The sequence below is a fragment of the Tasmannia lanceolata genome, unplaced genomic scaffold, assembly GCF_043159265.1.
Source record: "Tasmannia lanceolata isolate RefF3 unplaced genomic scaffold, GAP_Taslan_0.1 ptg000012l, whole genome shotgun sequence".
Classification (NCBI taxonomy): Eukaryota; Viridiplantae; Streptophyta; class Magnoliopsida; order Canellales; family Winteraceae; genus Tasmannia; species Tasmannia lanceolata.
Genome location: NW_027518689.1, coordinates 4,209,531 through 4,231,793, shown reverse-complemented (window position 1 = coordinate 4,231,793; position 22,263 = coordinate 4,209,531). Strand labels below are relative to the sequence as shown.

General features: G+C 38.0%; 1 protein-coding gene across 8 annotated transcripts; it reads right to left on the bottom strand.

The window, feature by feature from the left end:
- Window positions 1-553: 553 nt before the first annotated feature.
- LOC143887571 (serine/threonine-protein kinase ATR-like) lies at window positions 554-22,022 on the bottom strand. Of its 8 annotated transcripts, XM_077391651.1 has the most exons (16): window positions 20,838-22,008; window positions 18,072-20,743; window positions 17,910-17,982; window positions 17,495-17,542; window positions 17,253-17,296; window positions 16,293-16,360; window positions 10,465-10,829; window positions 9,791-9,911; window positions 5,968-6,080; window positions 5,214-5,548; window positions 4,985-5,106; window positions 2,566-2,710; window positions 2,032-2,204; window positions 1,827-1,946; window positions 1,641-1,716; window positions 554-1,253 (listed from the first exon to the last, which is right to left on the bottom strand). In XM_077391651.1, the coding sequence occupies exons 7-13, from the start codon at window positions 10,625-10,627 to the stop codon at window positions 2,169-2,171; spliced, it is 1,035 nt and encodes a 344-aa protein (XP_077247766.1). In that variant the 5' UTR covers window positions 10,628-10,829; window positions 16,293-16,360; window positions 17,253-17,296; window positions 17,495-17,542; window positions 17,910-17,982; window positions 18,072-20,743; window positions 20,838-22,008; the 3' UTR covers window positions 554-1,253; window positions 1,641-1,716; window positions 1,827-1,946; window positions 2,032-2,168. The 8 variants fall into 8 exon arrangements, with proteins under 8 accessions (XP_077247766.1, XP_077247767.1, XP_077247760.1 ...); XM_077391652.1 differs by having other exon boundaries at window positions 1,827-2,204; window positions 5,214-5,518; window positions 20,838-22,016; XM_077391645.1 differs by having other exon boundaries at window positions 1,827-2,204.
- Between the last annotated feature and the right edge of the window lie 241 nt (window positions 22,023-22,263).

Sequence of the window (22,263 nt, the reverse complement as noted above, 5' to 3'; positions counted from 1 at the left end):
GTGTAGGCCCTCCCAAGTCTCCTTCTCCTACCTGCACTAGCGCTCTCTCACCACCTGGAGAAACTAATTTATCATGAAAAACCGGCCTCCATGCTTTGCACCTGGCATAGATTTAGAACTTCAGAATTTTGTTCTTGATCATGCAGAACCCTTTTGTCACACTGTGGACACCAAAATCCTCTCAAGAGAAGATCCAATGTCTGAATCTGCCCCTTGTGGTAGTTATTTAGGAAAACTTTGCAATAATTTCCGTTTAGATCACCAATGGCATTATAACATCCATAAAGGCATGACAAGTAGCCAAGAGAACAGGCAACAATTTTATTTACTTGGTCACACTTATCTTTCCCCAGTAACCTAAAATTGAGCAACAAATAAATAAAAGTTAAGAAAATAACTTAGAGGACCATGTATACATTCTACGTGAAGTTCATTAAACTTCAAAAACATTCAATCTTTTTGGTGAATAAGACAAGTTTTATAGTATAAAATAAAATAAAATATATGGATCATGAGGGGCATGCCATATAAAAAAAGAAGATCGTGAGGGGCATAGCCAAGGGGACTTTAAGATCAGTACTGCTTGAAAACAGAAATAGGCAATACAATATCTATGTTTACAATGTGTTTGCTTGTTTGATTGCTGGACAAAGGCTGCTTGGGTCACAAGTTGCCATCCCTACTTGTTGCAGGTACCTAAAACTAGGCGTACTGAAAAGGAAAGTACAAAGATCACAGAACCACAATCTCTTGTAGGGGCAGATTTTAGCAATTCTTCCAAAAGTTATAATTGACACACCTACTACACTAGGCCCTTGAACTCTTCGGCCGGGACGCGGTAAAATCATAACTTGCATATGTAAATATGTTAAAAAAGTTATAATTGACTTACTCCAGTCTTTCAAAGATAGGCTGTAGTAGACTACCGCCAGAGCACAAGACAATCACAGGCATACAAATAACAGCTTCAGCTCTAACCTTTTCATCTTCATCATGAAGAGCCAAGTCCAGGACTTCAAGATCGCCTTCAGATTTTACTTTAACTCCGATCTTGGAAAGAATTTGAAGAGAGAGACATCTCGTTTTCCAGAGAGGATGAGCTTGGGTAACTTGGAGAGAATGAGTCCAAGGAAGTTTTAACACAAAATTTATTAAATTTTCATATCTGGGATGGTCATAACTTGAGGTCCCTGTGCAATTCATCCACCCATTATCCTCATCTTTAAAAGGCCTCATTCCCAAAGGAAGAGAACCTGCACAACAGAATAGACAAGATATAAAATGATGAGGCAGAATCGGAAACAGACTTGCAAGCTCGGGAAGAGTGAATAGGTCTCAAAGTTGACATAGTAGTCTGCAAGGATTTAAATTTTGGTTTTGGGTTCGGTTTCCGACAGCCGAAACTGAAATTTTGGCCGATATTTTGGGGAAAAAACTTTAAAAAATCACATTTTCTCTGGCCGAAATTTCAGATTTTGGTGATTGCAATTTCGGTCCCAACCGAAATCCAAAATTTCAGCCGAAATATCGGTATTTCGGCCGAAATTTAAAACCATGGTAGCCTGAAAAGGTGCTAAGAATTAGCTATTCTGTCTAATTATGTGATGTGAAAGTTGGGAAAAGACAGTCAACTGACGTACCTTGCAGAAGTAGTATGCTGTGAATTGCTTCCAAATAGATGGATAAATCAAATGTGAGTGAATTGCTTTCTTTTGCCTGCAAGAAGCAATCCTAACTAGAATAATACGAGGGGGGAGAAGAGAAAAAAATAAAAAGGGCGGTATTCTAGTAACCAATTGCTAGTGCTTTTAACAATTTCCACATACCTGCTCACATATCTGAGGTATCCAACAAATCACATGTTGAAAAATGGTAAGAGACAAATTGGTCTGAGGATAGTTACAGAATACAATGCAAAGCATGCTAAGAGCCATCAAAGCAGTTTTCTGAGTCAAAGTAGCAGCTTTAGAATCACTTGGACTCAAAATGCCAACAAAAGAATGAAGTAATTCACCCATGTAATTAGCATACTCTTTGTCTCGTTCACATGTAGACACACAAGCACCCTCACCATCGGGCATTAGTATTAGAAAGCAATCTCTCCGTCTCTATCTTTTGGCGCTTACTTGCTAAATTGACCACATTCTGAGCCGGGCGCTTCTCTCCAACTATAGAGTTCTCAAATCCTTCGCCACCTCTGATGTCTACATTGATGACCAGCCTATGTCATCAAATATCGTTCTCGGGAATTTCTCGGCAAGTATATTATTATTTTTTTTTTTTTGTAGGGTTTATATCAGGAAAAACTATAAAACTAAAATTATATAAATATAAAAATACATAAAATTAAAGAAAAAATATAAAATAAAAATATCGTGAAAATATCAGGATAATATCGTGATATTTCAAGTTCTGGTTATCAAAATGTCGCAATAAAAATGCGATATTTTGAAAATATTGGAGATATTTGTGACATAGGTATCAGCTACCAAGAAATGGGTAAAACTTGTAAAACAAGAATAGCCATGTGTGTTTACATAAGAACAAAAGGGCAGAAATATTAACCTCCAGTTCTGGGCTATCTGTCCTCCGTATTGATTGAGGAAAAACACTAACTAAGTCACCAGCTGTGACCTGAACAACATCATCCTGACAGCTAGAGTGAAGTACATGGAGGCAAGCACCCATGGATGAATCATACACTGCATTTCTGGAACGGAAATCTTTCAGTGACAACTTAATAGAGAAATGGTAATCAAGAAATTAGGGCTCAATTAACTAAAAAATCAAAATGAAACTCAAAGCACATGCAGGTTCTTGAGCTTAGACACATTAAAGATTTCAGCCACATGTTTGTACCATCACCAATGAGAAACCTTTAACCACGGCACAAAATGATGCTTGGTTATTCTAGAAATGGGAGTCAGATTATAGATGATCGTCATCTTTTTTTCTCCCATTACTCAAGGCAGATTAAAGCATTCTTCTATGAATATATTAAATTGTGAATTTGCAGTTTGCATCTAGTCCATTTCCTCCATGGAGTTAAGTTAATATCAATAACATTCTCTGTTTATGGAGGGTTTGGAGTCTCCTGCACAGCCTCTGGATTGAGATCCAACAACTAGTTGACTCAGACGTAATGCTAATACTTTCTTTTATTAATTAATAAACTGGCAGGGGTACCATTCAAAAAAAAAAACTGGCAGGGGTCACCCAAAACTCCAATTTACCTCCCCAAAAGAGAGAAAATAAACTTTTGACATTGCAAGATATGACCACAATATATGACTGTGGGAAACTCTACTATCCATATTCTGAATTTGTACCCATGAACTTTCAGAATAACTTCTGAATAGACTAGCTTCTGCCGCACAGATTACTACATTTCTCTCAAAATTGATAAAAAACAAAGACAAAAATTTCAGCCTATACTAACCAGAACTTGAAGCACGATAGGAAGACATAAAAATAGTATAACAACCTAAAAAAATTAATCCTTTCGCGTAACTTAATTCCATCTTGTTAAGACAAATCATGTGAAATCCAACCCCACTTCAATGGTTTGTCATTTTTCTATTTGTCCAAAAAATATTACCTTTAAAAACATAATAGGAAGATTTTCTGAGCAAGACATTCTGAGAACATATAAATCTATCCTTAATCTCTTTCTGTCGATGTTCTATTTGGGTGAGATCTTGATTTGATATATTGCCTATGGAAGAAGCATTGAATAAGGTGTCTGACGTTAAACAACCAGTAATCAACTGAAGTAGTCATAAATTCATAATGACAACCCAGGAATAATGATAACAATGAGCACCCAGGATTACTTAATGGAAGAAACAATTTGGAATGGGTATAATCGGATAGGATGTTTACCGGTAGCCGAAGTAAGTTGTGTTAAATAACCGAGAAGATTAAAGAACCCAAAGAAAATATCCATCCCATGATGATTGGGAAGGTGAGAATCCCACAATGATGGCTTGGCTCTCACATTCAATGGAGACAAGTATTTGTAGAAATCTACTATTTTTTAGGACTGCCTAGGATATATGGGAAACAGTAGCACAAACCTATTCTTAAAGGAAGGATGTATCCTGAATTTACCAGCTGCATATGGGGATTGGAACTAGATCATTCTCTGCCAATAGCCCCTAGTCTCTAAGATATAAAGAACAAACCAAGCAACGCAAGATGTTTTAATTTCTAGCAAGCTTGAACCAAGATCTAGAATTCCAACGGGTTCAGGTGCTTGGGAAACATGAGCTACCTCCTCTTGAATCTATCTATAGTTATATCCAAGTAGCAATCGAAAGGCAACCTTTATGGTCCTCGTTCAGCTACAAAAGTAGAGCATTCAACTCTGGTAGCAGATTATACTGAAGGCAATAAAGGAGGTGGAAACAATTGTGGAAGAAGCCAACCATGTGTAGGGACACTGACGGATGATAGAGACAAAATGAAATGCGTTCATTGCAAGAAAAGAGGAGATGCACAAGATATTTGTTGGGATCTCCATTCTGATCTTCGCCCAAAGATGAGAACAATGAGTGCCAACATAGCTACAGTTGAGAGGGAGCAGCAACAATTAATCAATTAATCCACATATTGTGGGAAGATCAATGATAGACCTAATGGATATGGCTATCAAGGATCTAATGGATATGACCCTCACAGCGTCACATAGGCATGTGTATATAATACACATCAATACGTATATATATGTTATATATACATCCATACATATAATACACATCCATACATATACGTACTTACATATGTATGTATCTATAGATATCTTTCAAAAACAAAATATGTATGTATCAATATATGTACTAAGCCCAATACTGTTTCATAAGTTTTTGAATTATGGTAGCACGTTAAAGGCATACAATTCAAGCTAGACAGAGACAAGTTGGCATGGATTTTATGATAGCTGAAGGCATACCTGAATTATTCAAAAAAAAAAATGAAGGCATACCTGAACATTATTTCCTTTTTATCTTGGCTCAATATGGACGATATTGATCGAATAAGTTTTTCGCTGGGAACAATATCTGCATCTATCACTGATGTTGTAATGCGCGTGAAGTCAAAGCATGCCTTAGAATGTAAAGAATCAGCAAATTAAAAACTATTGGTTTAAGCACATCTCAGAATTCAACTAAATAACTAATAATGCCCAACACCATATCTGAGATGCTACTTACCATATGCAAAGCAGAATCCCCATAACATAATAGAGTACACGCAGCAGTCACGAAAGATGCATTGATGAGTCCTTCCACATAAAGAATTCCTTCAGTAAGACATTTACTAAGAAGCTTAATAGTCCAAGTGGCAAAAGGCTGCCACCTTGGCTTATCTGTGAGATCAATCAGAACACCAGGGCCATCTGTGGGTCTGCAACATGCTGGGAGGTCACTAAGAAGAGCCGGGGCACTAGATATTAAAGCGAATGACCCGTGGAAACACTTCAATGACACTTTAGTGGAACCGGCGACATTTGATTTGTCTGCATACAGTGATGCCACATATAAAAGATCTGTATGAAAAGAACATCATGTCAGTTTTTTTTTACAGAGCTCAAGTCCTGAGTCCTAACACATCTCATGAATAGGCATGTCAGTTTTTTTTTACAGAGCTCAAGTCCGGAGTCTTGACCAAGGTTTCTGAAACCGAAATTTCGGTGTAAATTTTAAAATTTTGGCCGAAATTTTAAGAATTGTGGTCTAGGTCCCGGACAAAATCTGAAATTTCCAGAAAATTTTCGGCATTTTGGTTGAAATTTAAAACCATGGTCCCCACACATCTCATGAATAGACTAAATGTGAGAAAATAAATGCTAATGGAGATGTAAAGTATAAATATATACATGTAACACACACATATGTAAGTGCAAGTATATGATATGCCATACCATAATATATTTTTCAAAGGTGAATGACTACTGAGGAATGATACCTTCAACAACCAACATGGCATCTAAGAAAAACTGGCGATATGCTTCTCGTTCTCCTGTACGGAGCAAGGATAGAAGTGATGCAATTGTCTCAAAAATCACCCCGTGACGAGAGCTGAAAGTTCAAACAATACCGTCCACCAACCGACATGTTGCAGAGGGAACGATGTCAAAATTGACACAAACAATATCAAAATGCTAAATAACTAACAGGCATCAAGGCATGCAACACATAATGAGAAGAAAATAATTTAACAACGGCATATACCTATCCAAGATGCCCTCAGAATACCAGCACTATGTGACAGAAAAGCTATGATTTGGCTGACGCTTAGAATTTAAGGCCGGCACACGTGTTGTGTCGGACACGACACAACACCCGTGTCCACACGTGTCGACATTCCTTTAGACACTTTTTAAGTATACTGTTAGAAGTGTTAGTAACTTTATATGCATGTATGTGTATGAGTGTGACACTATTTCTAGATTTTTAGGGGTTGCCATGTTACATACCTCATCTGTGTACAACTCGGCACACAAATCCGTGTCCACAAACCATGATTATGTACTTTCTATTTTAGGGGTGTCGGTTTGCCGTGTCCGACACTCTGTGTCTGTGTTGACACGCGACATTCGTGTCCGTGTCCACAAATCATAGCAGAAAAGCATTTTATTGCAGGACAAGGGCATCAACTACAATTTCTAAAAGGATGATGATCATAACAATAATCAACAGTAAAAGCACTTTATCCAATGCAGTGTTTCAAAAGACGGATGCAGGTCAAAACGCGGTCGAAGAAAATCCTAGTCAACTCGGCACGACCCGGTCTAGTACTCGGTTGGTGTGGCTGAGTACTCGGTTGACACAGTCATAACTCGGGAGAGTCAAGGGAATTTTTATTGACTCTCTAGGGCAAACTGTGGAATGCAGCGGCAAAGAGTGGAACACGACCAAGGTAAAAGGGAGTTACATCGGAGGAGTCCATGATGACATGGGGAGTTTTAAAACTATGATCCAATTAGTATGGGCCCACTTAAGAGGAGTTTCTCAAATGCCAAGCAACCAAAATCCAGATCACAGAATCTGCAGTTGAAAGGCAATGCCGGCGATAAAAGTATGGCTTAAAGCAGTCACAGCCCAAAATAGCTTCATGAGTTCCTACTTCAAATGATCTTCACCATTATCAGTTCAAGTCAATTAATCTACTTGCAGCTGTTATTGCAAACCATCAGCTCCTAACTACTGTCTAGACTGCCACTGTGGCCCCTGTGGGAAAGGAAAAAAAAACATTTTTTGGAAGAATTCTAAGAGTGACTAATAAAAAATGCAAACCATCAGCTCCCAACTACTGTCTAGACTGCCACTGTTGGAAAGAAAGAAAAATTGGAAGAATTTAGGCAGGTTTATAAGAGTGATTAATAAAAAAATGATAAAAGTAACATGTCAAGAGAAGAGATAACCATTATTTCCTTTACATTTATCTTATTTATATCCTTTTTTTAATGGCAGCCAATTTTATTGCTAAAAAAAACCGAGATGGTCAAAGTACAAAATATGCACAATACAAATGAGGGCAAATCACATAGCAACTACATATGAAGTCAGGGAGGAAAGGAATCAAACAACGCTAGGGCTTCTTTTGAAACTCCTTCTCTAGCTAGGCTATCCGCCACCTTATTAGCGGATTGACGAACATGATGAAACACTATCGATGAGAAAAAGGCCACCCAATCTTGCATCTCATCAAAGAATCTTTCGAACCATCAAAATTGATTTTGCGAACCATTGAGCCACGGAATGACATTTAGGGAGTCCCCTTATACCACCACATTGTCCAAGCGATCTCTTACCAACAACTTTAAGCCTTGGTGCACCACCTGCACCTCGGCCTTGGATGCGTCCGCCTCCCCTATGAGACCCGCAAATGCCCAAAGCACCTCCCCAGATCATTTCTAAGAATGCCTCCATTTCCTGCCAGACCGGTGTTTCCCAAACTAGAGCCATCAAAGTTCAACTTTAAAAAGCTAGGAGCGGGGGGAACCCATTCTTGAACAATCTTTTGCTTAATTTCCACACTACAACATACTCCTTTCCATCCTTCCCATAGGTCATAGGCTGATACAAATTTGAAACTTGGAAGAGATTTCACCCAGGAAATCGTCACGAAGGCCGGACTTTTTGAGACCCCCTTAAAAACTCTTGAATTCCTTTCTTTCCATAGCACCCAAACAGCAGCTAAGAAGGACACATTCCATAAGATTTTTCCTTTCTCTTCCAAGGGACTAACGACCAACATTGAAGGAGATCAACGAGTTTTTCTAGGAACACCCAATTGATACCAAATCTACTTAGGAGTTTGATCCACACCTCCCGAGCTAGCTTGCAATGAATGACAAGGTGGTCCGCTATTTCTCCCGCCTCAATGCATAAGCCATAGTGGTCCACAATTAGCATCTCCCTCTTGCGAAGAAAGTCCACCGCTTGAATTCTCTGACGTAAGGCCACCCACCCAAAGGTGCACATTCTAAGGGGGCTTGGAATGTCCACACTCTAGCTACCTTGGAAACCATAGGACAAGCCACTAAATGATGATAAGAGGACTTAACCGAGGACTCAACAGATGTATTCCAGATCCAAACCCATTTATCCTCCCCATCTTGCTTAATGTATCCCTCTTTAAGTACTATCAATAGCCTAGCAATGGATGCAAGTTCTCTATCAAAGAATTTCCTCTTGAACCTCGGATTCCAAACCACGCTATCTTCCCTTCTTTCCAAATGATCCTTAACAAAACCAAATTTGAACAATGCTATCACATACAAATCCGGGAACATATCTTTTAGGGGTCAAATCATAACATCATTTATCTAACCAGAATCGAACTCTATCCCCTGCATAGACTTTGAATCTTACACCAACTGTAAACAGGTGACTAAATTTCAAGATATCTCTCCATAATGTCACTCCTGTAACCCAATGTCCCGGTGAAGCACCATATTTACGTTCAATAACTCTAAGTCTCTAACCCAGAGATGATTCTCTTTCTTACCAAACCTCCACAGACATTTTCTTAATAGGGCAATATTTGTTTCCTTTATGCTCCTAATGCCAAGGCCCCCGCTTTTAAGGGGTTTACACGCTTACTCCCACTTCACCAAAGGAATGCTACTCTTATCATCTGAGCCCCTCATTCATTGGGCATTTGAATGCCGACATTTGATAAATAGGAATGTTTGCTAGAACTGCTTTTATGAGAGTGACTCTACCTCCTCTCGAGACTAAATTTCTTTTCCATGTATCCAGTCTTCTTTCTACCCTCTCTACTATATGGCCACAACTCGCCTTATTAGGCCTACTGCCCCCTAGAGGTAGCCCACGATAAGAGGTGGGTGAAAGGAGTTTATTCTGCATCCCAAGATTCCATCCAAGCCTTGAGCCATCTCCTCTTCCAAATAGATACTTACTTATATCCTTATTATGATGAAATTCTTGAGCCATCTCCTCTTCCAAATAGATACTTACTTATATCCTTATTATGATGAAATTCTTTCGTTTTATGTTTTCCTAAGCCTCTATGTGTATTTCTATTCTAACTTTTACTACTCATTGTCTTAATCCTGCATAGCTTAATCAATTGACATAATAAATGAACTGTTCTATTAAGTGTTCCAAAACTCTTTTTTTTGTTTTATGTTTTGGGGGTTTTTGGAGATTCCATTATTTTGAAGAAATCTTATGAGTTCCCTTCTTTATTAGAGAAATTACCTAGGTTAGAGAGATAAAGATAGATGAATATATATAGAGAGAAAAATACAGAGACTGACCGGAAAGCGGGCTCCGAAAAGAAAGGCAAGATTCGACCGATGATGGGGAGAATAGCACTAGCCTTTCCATGATAGAAAACTCCGGGGAAATTCCTCGCGGTGTGAGATAAAAGCTTCAACACTGTAAAAGTTTTGTTTAGATGTTGAAGACAAGAGGGGAAATTTAAAGAGTGTATATATATATATATATATATATAGAGAGAGAGAGAGAGTTAAGTGAAGCTACACATACGTGTAGCTAACTTAGCTACACCGACGCCTTAAAATACAGTGGGCCCACATTGTTTGGGTGATCCAAACCATTCATTTGATAGGCCCTCACATTGATAGGGTGTGCCCAAAAAATCAGCTCCATCGGATGATCCCAACCCTTCAAACTGTGGAGGCAAAAATGGGCAGATTTGTGAAGGCTTTTACACGTCCATTATTGCCTCCACAAAGCATAGGGTTGGGATGATCCTATGGAGCTGATTTTTTAGGCACATCCTATCTATGTGAGGGTCCATCAAATGAATGGTCTGCATCACCGAAACAATGTGGGGCCCATTGTATTTTAAGGCGTCGGTGTAGCTAAGTTAGCTACACGTATGTGTAGCTACACTTTTCTCATATATATATATATATATATATATATATATAGAGAGAGAGAGAGAGAGAGAGAGAGAGAGAGAAACCTGTTGAAGAGGGGAGGACGTAGGCTTGGAGGAGGTTAGGAAGTACAGTGCGAAATCGGGTTTCTAAAGGGTCGAAATCTGAGGATCCTGGCTCATAAGGAGAGGAAGAAGAAGCTGCTATGCGTTCACGAAGCTCGTGAACAAGGCTTGAAAGACTCGCCATGGATGAATCTTGTTCTTCCTTGCTTTCCCTCTCGATTTCGAAATGTACTCTTTGTGCCTTTTCATCGAAGCATAAGGGCGTCTTTGGCACACCTTTGCGCAAATAGAAAATAGCACATCCTCTTCTTTTGATATTGCCACCCTCTCTCTTTCTCTCTAATTCGGCTTGCTCCGGAAGATAGGTAACTCACCTAGACATTGGGCTGGTTCCAAATTTCGAAAATTTGGATCTAAATTTCAGGAAATTCATTTTTTTTAAAAATATAGTATTATTCTGAAATTTGAGTAATTTTGGCGGAAATTTCGGATGTAATAAAATATTACTTTTTTTTTCCTATTACTGGATTTTGGTTTCGGCCAAGGTTGGAATTGGGACCGAAACCAAAATTTACAACCATGGCTAGACAATAGATTGTTAAATGTGAGGTAGGGACAATAGATTGTTACATGCAAGGTAGGGAAGTTTACTAATGGCAATAGGTTGCTGATCGGTCCAACCTAGTCATAGGCAGTTTCACAACCCCTACTGGTGAAGGTCGTATTTAGTTTCACAGCTCCCACTAGACATGAAAATCCAGTTTCACAGTCCCCTACTCAAGGTGTGTAATGACCCGGATTTGGGGCAAATTTTTAGATATGAATTTTTTTTTTCCTTTTTTCAAAACCCCAAAACCCGAATCGCTACCTCAAAAGGGAAACAAGCTGACACACACCTATAAATTACTAATTTTATTTCTTTTGAAATCACAAACCATCATCACTAAATTCCAAAAGTTCCCTATCAAGAATAGTTAGTCAAACCAACAAGACCTACAAAAGCTCCCTTATTTTGTGTGAATGATGTCAATCAATTTGTTCAATTGCTAGAAATTCTTCTCTAACTCAATTTGTTCGTTTCCATTCTTTATATGTATTTCCAAGCTATTGCCTAAGTAAAATTTTCACTCTAGAAGTCACCTTTCGTAACTATATTGTATTTATGGTTTTTCCTAATAGAAGCTCATCACTGGGCTTAAAGCATATCGTAATTCCAAGACGGTCTCTCATCTGCAGTTCGCTGACGATACATTGGTACTTTTGAAGGACGAAGGAATCACGGGTCGTAAATCTCAGACGGTTATTCAGGTGGTTCGAGATGACAACGGGTCTAAAGATAAATTTCTTCAAAAGTGGAATTGCAGGCATAAACTTGGAAGACCATTTAATCAGCAAATACGCCCAAATTCTAGGATGTACGGAGAGTACATTACCAGTAACTTACTCAGGCCTCCCCTTGGGATATGGGATCCCCAAACAGGCACAATGGGACATGATCGTGGAGAGGATCGAAAGAAAACTAGCATCGTGGAAGAAGAAAATACCTATCGTTCGGGGGCAGAATTACCATCATTAAGCCATGTCCAATATGCCCATGTACTTCATGTCACTGTTCAAGATACCTGTCAAGATAGCAAACCGAATTGAAAAATTACAAATGGAGTTCCTGCAAGAGGGGGGGGGGGAGTGCTCAAGTGGAAAAAGGTATGCATCTCTAAAAAGAACGGAGGGCTTGGGATTGGAGGAATCAAACTTCGTAATATATCAATGTTGGGGAAGTGGTTATGGAGATTTGGGGTTGAAAATTCGGCTTTGTGGCACACCATCATATGCGGAAAATACAGAAGGGGATGGGGCGACTGAATGTGCAGAGACCCACCTAGGAGGAAGGGATCCGGCGCCTGGAAGTTGATTTCATACGCGAGGCCTTTCTTTTTAAATTACATCAGATTCAAGGCGGGACGGGGAGACAATGTTAGATTATGGAAGGACCTATAGTTGGGGGAGAGATGCCTATGTGATTCCCACCCTAACTTTTCAGACTAGCAGATAACCCCGAATCCACGGTGGCGGACAATCTAGTGAGATGAGGTGGCCATGGGAACATGTTCTAGGATATTAGACTTCGTAGGAATCTAAAGGAAGAAGATGAGATTTAATTCTCTTGTGACTTTACTCCAGACTTTAGCCACATTATATCTATTTGAGCAGGTGTCCAACTGATGTATATGGCCCCCGGACCCGAGCGGGAATTCTCTGTGAAATCTTTCTTTCGCGAGATAAACAGTAGCAATGGAAGGCCCTCAAACTGGTCTCGCATATGGAGAGCAATGATTCCCCATCGAATCATGACTTTTGCTTGGACAGTTTCACATGAATGCTTGATCGCTTGAAGAGAAGATCTATCCACATGGCAAGCTAGTGTGTACTCTGTCATGTTGCGGAAGAAACTCTCGGCTGTCTATTCATCCACTGTCCGTACTTTCACGCAATATGGATGAAAACTTTAAGATTCTTCAGAATAACTTGGGTAATGCAGAGGAGCATCTCTAAGGTTATCACGAATTGGGGGGAGCATTCCATGGAAGGCTCGACCAATCATTGTGGAACTCCATCCCGTATGCAAACATATGGAACCTTTGGGTTGAACGAAATGGCAGTGTTTCAAGGAAATGATCAACACTAGAACCATATTGCTCTTCTGAGATCAAATTGGATATAATATCATGGACGAAAGAAAGATTGTCATTTTTTGAACTTTCTAGGTCATCAATGTTGTACTGATCATGTTATATATCCGATCGAGGGTTTGGATCATCATCTGGAGAATATTTTTAGGGCATGGCCTACCTACGGTGGGGACCATCTAAATATGAGGACCCACTTTTCTTTTTCATTTTTTTTTTCTGTATGCATATATAATTGTACTAAAATTCTCATCCATGTATGTATCATATTAAACTTTCAGTTGTACAATAATAAAGTAATAATAGATAGAAATAAAGATGTCGTCCCCACAAATCTTTTCCATAGGAATTTCGGTCCGAAAATTCGGTCCGGAATTTCGAACCAAATTACCAAATTTTGGACCTAAATTTTGGTTTTGGGTGGGGTCCGAAACGGTTACCGAAACCGAAATTTTAAACCATGGTTATAGGTTGATCTAAATCGTCCATGTGATGGAACACAACATCAATCGGTTGTGCCCGTAAAACCATTTCCATAGGTTGATCCTAGTCCTCCAATCGATAGGGGTTTTCATAATTGTTGTTCCTCTTCAGGTGCCCGGAATCCATTAATATTTTGCAAGTGTCCTGCATGCGTAATATAAAGCAGTTCTTTCGTCATTGTCATATGTCTTTACCTCTTCTTGGTAGTTTTTTGCCGTAATTGTCATAGACAGGTACCCGTGTCAGTACTTTTCGTATGTAGATTACGATATTACCCTCAAATAATTTCTAGAGATGTTAGATATCAACAAAGGGGTTAATGGTAAAAGAGTAATGCTGACGTGTGGGTAAAAAGGTGTGACACAAGCGGAAATAACGGTAAATGACACAAATGCCCTTACATGTGGGATACAATTGAAATTATGGCAGTGGAACACAAGCGGAAATAACGGCAAAGGGTGGAAGAACTTAACCCACGATTCCGCCTTTATATACAGTAGTTAGATTAGATTAGATTAGATTTGTGGCGGTTTTTAGGTTGTCACTTTTTGAACTTTCTAGGTCATCAATGTTGTACCGATCATGTTTTATATCCGATCGAGGGTTTGGATCATATCATCTGGAGAATATTTTTGGGGCATGGCCTACCTACGGTGGGGACCATCTAAATATGAGGACCCCACTTTTCTTTTTCATTTTTTTTTTCTGTATGCATATAATTGTACTAAAATTCTCATCCATGTATGTATCATATTAAACTTTCAGTTGTACAATAATAAAGTAATAATAGATAGAAATAAAGATGTCTTCCCCACAAATCTTTTCCATAGGAATAGTCTACCCCTTTGATTTGTGGAGGCTTTTTAGGGCTGCAACTCGGGTCGGGTGGGTCGGGTTTTGGAGAACCCAACCCTACCCGAGAAATATCTCGGGTCGGGTCGGGTCGGGTTTTTTTTTCGGAAAACCCACGATTCCCAAACCCGGCCCTACCCATGATAAATCTCGGGTCGGGTCGAGTTTTTTCACGTTGACGCAATTTTTTAAGGAAAACTCTTGTTTGGCAAAGCAACTCAATTCATAGAAGCAGAAATTACACTCACATTACACTTGAATCAAACAATGATGTAATTACACTCACATTACACTTGAATCAAACAATGTTGTAATGACAATCAAACAATACTGAATCAAACACTTGAATCAACTCAACTCATAGAAGCAGAAATTGCACTCACATACTATAACAGTGGGTGCGTGGGTTTTCACTTTTAACTTTTAACTAACAATAGAAGAAAAAAAAGTACATACTATATAACTTATGTAACTCGGGTCGGGTCGGGTCGGGCCCCTTCAAACCCGGCTCGACCTGAGATTCATGCTGGCTTTTGGATGCTCAACCCGGCTCGACCCGAAACCATGAAACCGGAACCCAACCCAGGCTATTTTCGGGTCGGGTCGATGCGGGTCGGGTAAAACCCGGCTCGAGTTGCAGCCCTACTTTTTATGTTACACTAGATATTTGAGGGTTTGGAACATCAATTTAATAAGATTTTTGGGCACCGTGGGGACAGACAAATGAAGGCCCCACTTTACTTTTTCTGTAGGCATGTATTTATAAATGTTGAAATACAAACTATCACATAAAATTGCCACTTATAAACAATAAAGTAGTAGATAAAAAATAAAGATCAGTTGCATTCACTCGTTGTGGAGTTTAAACATTTGATTTGGGCAATGATATTTTCACTCCCCCTGCAGTACGCATACGCTCCCCTTTTAACGTGATCGGACATCAAAAAGCGTTAAAGTTGCCCACTGTTCACATTATAAGGGGGGCGCATGCGTACTGTGGGGGGACTGAAAATATCTTCGCCCTTTGATTTGTGGAGGGGTTTATGTTACTATTTCTGTAAGGGCCCCACTTTACATTTTGTTGGCATGTATTTACGTCGAAATACATACTCATGTATCATATGATATCATCACTTGTAAATAAATAATGTTTTGTATAAATAAAATTAAAATTTATTTCTCTATAAGATTATTCTAACCCTTTTATTTGTGGGAGGTTTTTATGTTGTCATTTTTTTATTTTTGGAGATTTTTATGTTGTTGTTATTTTGAACCTTTTAAGATTATGCCAAACGATTGTGAGCCCAAGAACGAATTATTGGACTCATAATAGGATGACATAGTCTCAAAAGAACAGACCTCCGGGCAACCTGGCTACAATGCATGGATAATTCTACCTTGAATAAACCATGCTTGTATAGTTACCCTGCATGGCCAGGGCCTCTGAAACCTAGGGCTAGTAGGGCCTAGCCGATCTTGTGGAGAACCCCACCCCTACCAATGAAACTTGTGAGGTTCAATGCGAAACTAAAAGATCTATGCCTAATATTATCTTGACTAATCCCCTAGGATGGTTACCCTGCTTGTATGGGGGGCTGCTAAGGGATTGGTTAGGGTCAATGAACCTATATGGTTCGACCGTGGGTTAGGGCCTAGACAAGTGGCCCGGGACCCATTGAAAGTAATCATAGGCCTCAGATGGCAGCTTGTGAGCTTTCAAGTGACAAATAACAGCAACTACCCTTCACATTAGGTAAAAAACCATCAAATATTACTCTATCATCTGCAAAATCACTAAAACAGATGAGAAAGAGTTCTTAAACTAACCTTAATAGCCACTTTCAGTTTTACTCTCAGTTGCTTGAACCTATTCAAGAAGTTGTGAGCAAAAATTCCTGAAGACAAAAAAAATGAGAATTAATAAGGAGGTAAAAAGGGTACTTGATAATGTGCCAAATAAATTACAAGACTAAGAATCAAATGTCCTCTACACACCAAGCATGATCTAGCTGTTGCTGCGACTCCTTCCAATCAAATGTCCTCTTCACTTATAGAACAATATAGTAGATAAAAACTAAAGATTACTTGCCTTACACACCATATAGGTCGTATGCCCAAAAATCTTTTCCAAAGGATGACCCTTTGATTTGTAGAGGCTTTTAAGATGTATTTTTCTTAATTTTTTGAGGTTTTTATTGTCATTTTTATAAACTTTCTAAGCCATCTTTGTTACATTTAAATTTATCTATTGGATCATCAATTTAAAAGATTTTTGTGGAGGCTTTTAAGTTGTATTTTTTCAATTTTTTTGAGGTTTTTATTGTCATTTTTTGAGCTTTCTAAGCTGTCTTTGTTACATTTAAATCTATCTAAGGGCTTGGATCATCAATTTAAAAAGATTTTTTGGCACTGCCTACGGACAAACAAATGTATCATATAAAATCGCCACTTATAAAATAATAGAAAAAAAATAAAGATTACTTGCATTCCCCGTTATCGATAGGTCATGTCCCAAAAATCTTCTCTTTAAGATGATTTTCCCTTTGATTTGTGGATATTTTTATGTTGTCATTTTTTTGTGTGTAGATTTTTATGTTGTTGTTATTTTGAGCCTTTTAAGTCGTCTGTGTGACATGAAATTTGAGGGTTCGAATCATCACAGGGAGATGATTTTTGGGACACAACCTATATATGGTGAGGAACAACAAATGAATGGCATTTTAATGTGAGGGCACACTTCCTTTTTTGTTGGGCATGTATTCATGTTGAGGTATACATTCCACATACCTCAGAGCTTGTGAGCTTTTAAGTGACAAATAACCGCAACTACCCTACACATCAGAGAAAAAACCTTCAGATATTAGTCTATCATCTGCAAAATCACTAAAAAAGATGAGCAATAAAGTTCGAGCTTGTGAGCTTTTAGTGACAAATAACCGCACTACCCTACATATCAGAGAAAAAACCTTCAGATATTAGTCTATCATCTGCAAAATCACTAAAAAAGATGATCAAGTTCGTAAACTAACCTTAGTTTTTACTCTCAGCTGCTTTCAAGAAGTTGTGAGAGAGAATTCCTGAAGATAGATGAAAAAGGAGAATTAATAAGGAGGTAAAGGGGTACTTGACAATGCGCCAAATAAATTTCAAGACTAAGAATCAAATGTCCTCAACATGCCCAAGCATGATTTTGCTGCTGCTGCAACATTCCTTACAATTCGGCTGTGAGTTTTACGCGAAATAAATTTCAGTTCCCTCCCCCCCCTAAGGACAAGATGGTTTGACCTTATACAGTGTGTTACATAAGTTGTGCCTCATACATACAGAAACCACTCACACAGACCATCACACTGTTACATAAGTTGTGACTCATAGAACATGCATCCATTGATACATACACGGGCCCACACAAACATGCATAAGTTGTAACTCAAAAGAACCTACTGTAGTGCTTTAGGGGTTTCTCCATTCAAGCTTGTTCTTCAACTTTTTCTCTGCTGCAGAGTCTATCAATGATCTAGAATTACCACAAATAATCCCACCTAATAAATAAAATTTCTCTGGGTGTCAGAAAATTTGATATAAAATGAATTACTATACGTTTACCTCAGCTGCCCAAATATCTCCCTGTATTTGATTTGCTTCTCACCCACGTATTGGCCTTTGTCTGTGAGTCCATGTCACGTAGTTATGAATCCAATTCGAATTCTGCATTAAGGATTTTTACATCATTTATCAATAGAGAGAGAGAGAGAGAGAGAGAGAGAGAGAGAGAGAATTTGCCTGCACTGCAAAATTCCAGTATGAAAATTTGCCTGCAAACAAAGAAACAATGTGTACATTGTTTGGGTACACAACGTACATCCTTTCCTACAACTGATTTATGCACATTGGATGCCCAATACAAGAAGAAGATGGGCATATTAGTAGCATGATATTTTTGTTCCAAACCATAAACATCTGAAAATTGTAGTCCAGGATGTCTTAAAATTAAACTTCTTAGCCACAACAATTTTAGATAGGTATTTGCAAGTTAAGTGCAAAAATGTCTGAAAACGTAACTCAGACTAAGAGAGTGAAAAGGGAAACTATGGACAAAAGGAACCGATATTATTCGTAAGCTGAATAAAAATTCAAGAAAGAAATTAGATGCAAAGAGAGGGAATGCATATCTAGAATGGATTTCAATTTAGAGAGTTGAGAGCTAGGGTCTTCATCTCAGCTCTCATTTTATAATATCCTAGAATAAAAGGGTTTCTTGAAAGCCCCCAGAAGCTCTGGTAAAACACATACACATTCTAGAAGAAGAAAAAAACTAAAAAAGGTTACAGAAAGAAAACCCATCAACAGAGAAAACCAATGAGAATTCGAAGGGCTAGCAGGCTTAAAAGATTTCAGAAGAACCACAGAAACATCATAAACTAAAGTGTTAATTGGGTTTAGAAACATGTAAAACAAAATGTTAGAACTTGTTGTCAAAATAAAGGAAATGTGAGAGAAAGTACCTCTTGTCCTTGACACCATGAAATCAAGGCTCAAGACCGATTTCAACTTCTTCCAGCCTTTTAAATTCAAAACAAGGAGAGGCCAACGGTCAATTTCCTTTGAATTTTGACCATCCGATATTTAGAAGCTAACGGCTAGAAAACACCTTTGGAAATTGTAGGGTATTTTGAATTTTTATGAATTTTTTCTTGAGCAAACGGTCAACTTTGTTTGAATTTGGATGGTTTAATTTTGAGATGATCTAACGGCTAGAAAGTTCTTTTTAGACTTGTAGCCGGTTGGGGTGATTTTGAATTAATTTCTTGAAAAGGTGAAGGCTACTGATGTTGGCACTACCATGTTTTGATAAATTAAACAGCTGTCAAAGGTTTTTACAGTTTCATAAAAACCTAAGCCAATTAAAAACGCAAAGACATTTGAAGTGCAAATATCAGGAGCAATATATATTAGTCCCTATTTTATTCCCTGGGCCACTCCCTTGTGGTGTAAATAGAGAGTAGTAACTAATACACTAGAGGGGGTTGGCTCTAACTCAATACACATCTAAAATATGGGCACCCCACAAATGAGCGACATCTAAATATTAGTCCCTCTTTTCTTCCCTGGGCCACCCCCTTGTGGTGGAAATAGAGAGTAGTAACAACTAACACTAAAGGGGGGGTTGGCTCTAAATACACATCTAAAATATGGGGACCCCACAAATGAAATAAGATCTAAATATATTTGAAACTTTCTAAGCCGTCTTTGTTACATTTAAATTTATCTAGGGGCTCCGTTATCGATAGGTCATGTCCCAAAAACCTTCTCTTTAAGATGATTTGTGGATGTTTTAATGTTGTCATTTTTTTAAAAATTTTTGTAGATTATTATGCTGTTATTTTGAACTTTTTAAGTCGTCTATGTGACAATGAAATATATTTGAGGGTTTGAATCATCATATATTTGATGACCAACAAATGAATGACATCTAAATATGGGGACCCCACACTTTTAATTTTTATTTTTGGGGCGCGGCTAAATATTAAAATACACATCCATATTATATAAACCACTTGTAAAACAATATAGTAGATAAAAAATAAAGATTACTTACATACCCTCCTATAGATAGGTTGTGCCCAAAAATCTATTCCATATGATGATTCTAACCCTTTGATTTGTGGAGGCTTTTAAGTCGTAATTTTGTTTTTTAATTTTTTGGAGGTTTTTATTTTGTCATTGTTTTCATCTTTCCAAGTTGTTTATATTAAATTGAAAGATATCAAAGGGCTGATCATCAATTTAAAAAGATTTTTGGGCACTGCCACTTATGGTGGGACAAACAAATGAATCGCATCTAACCCTACGCAGGTACGGCTTCAAGCCTGGAGCTAGTAGGGCCTAGCCAATCCAATGGAAAACACCATCAATGGTGGTTACACCCCATGGAGATTGGCTGCCTTTCATGGGTTACATTCCTAGGATTGGTTACTCTGCTTGTATAGTGCCTTTCTTGGGTTAGGGTCTGGACCCATTGTACCTGCCTTTCTTGGGTTAGGGTCCGGTCCCTACCTTATATAGTGCCTTTCTTGGGTTAGGGTCCGGACCCATTGTACATATATACCTTAGAGATTAAACCTTCAAATATTAGTCTCTTTGCCTGAAAATCAATAGAAAAAAGATGAGAAAGTGAGTTCTTATTTATTTTTTTGTTGAGAAAGTGAGTTCTTAAACTGACCTTAATAGCCACTTTTTCAGTTTTACTCTATTCAAGAAGTTGTGAGCGAGAATTCCTGAAAATAAATGACAAAAAGGAGAATTAATAAGGAGGTAAAAAGGGTACATGAAAATGAGCCAAATAAATTTAAAGATTAAGAATCAAATGACCTCGACAGACCGAGCATTATCTTTTGTTGCTGCTGTGACTCCTTCCAATTTAGCTGTGAGCTTTGCTGCAGCAGAAAGCAATGGAAACCGTACACAATAGTCTGGACTTTTTGCAAACCACTTTCAGTTTACTCTCAGTCGCAGAGAAGTGAAGAAATCTTCAACTGGAACTACTGTGTTACATAAGCTGATGGTTTTAAACATTCACATAGACCTTATTACACAGTGTTACATAAGCTGTGACTCATACAACATTTATATACATAAACCACTCACACTAAGAAAAAAATGGTTTAGACTTTAGACCACTCACACAGACCTTTGATACATAAGTTGTGACTCATAGAACATACAGCCCCCCACAAATACACAAACCCACAAACACATACATAAGTTGGGTCTCAAAAGAACCTAGTGTGGGGTGCTTTTTAAGGTCTCCATTCAAGCTTGTTCTACAATTTTTCTCCATTGCCAAGTCTATCACTAATTGCCACAAATCTGGATCCCATCTAATAAGTAAAAATTTTCTGGATGTCAGAAAATTTGATATAAAATGAATTACCTCAGCTGCCCAAGTCTCCTTGTAATTGATTTGCTCTCACCCATCTACCGACCTTTGTTTTTGAGTCCATGTATTTATGTCGAAATACACACTCACGCATCATAAAATATCATTACACATCCAAGTATCATATAAAATCTTCACTTATAGAACAATATAGTAGATAAAAAATAAATATTTCTCGTGTCCAAAAATCTTTTCCAAAGGAAGATTCTAACCCTTTGCTTTGTGGAGGCTTTTAAGTTGTATTTTTTTAATTTTTTTGAGGTTTTTATTGTCATTTTTTTAAACTTTCTAAGCCATCTTTGTTACATTTAAATTTATCTAAGGGTTTAGATCAATTTAAAAAGATTTTTGGGCGTAGGGTGGGGACAAACAAATGAATCGCATCTAAATATGAGGGACCCACTTTACTTTTGTAAGTATACTGATGTATCATATAAAATTGCCACGTATCATATAAAATTGCCACTTATCAAACAATAGAATAATAGACAAAAAATAAAAGATTACGCATTCCCCCGTTATCGATAGGTCATATCCCAAAAATCTTCTCTTTAAGATGATTTGTGAATGTTTTTATGTTGTCATTTTTTTTATTTTTGTAGACTTTTATGTTGTTATTTTGAACTTCTTAAGTCGTCTATGTGACATGAAATATATTTTGAGGGTTTGAATCATCATATGGAGATGGAATTTTGGGACGAGGCCTATCGGTGAGGACCACACTTTACATGTTTTTTGTTGGGCATGTATTTATGTTGGAAGAATAACATGTGTGCCTATTCACGTCGAGAAGAGTAAGGACATGTTTGTTCAACCGATTAGGATCCCAAGAACCAATTATTGGACTTAAATTTACGT

What these genes read in the sequence shown, in the direction of transcription:
- LOC143887571 (XM_077391645.1), bottom strand. Translation starts at nt 10,627, where the DNA reads ATGGCGAGTCTTTCAAGCCTTGTTCACGAGCTTCGTGAACGCATAGCA. An exon ending in TGCCATGTTGGTTGTTGAAG is followed by an intron (nt 5,549 to 5,967) that starts GTATCATTCCTC and finishes CTTTTCATACAG; the next exon opens with ATCTTTTATATGTGGCATCA. An exon ending in AAAAAGGAAATAATGTTCAG is followed by an intron (nt 2,711 to 4,984) that starts GTATGCCTTCAT and finishes TTTCCGTTCCAG; the next exon opens with AAATGCAGTGTATGATTCAT.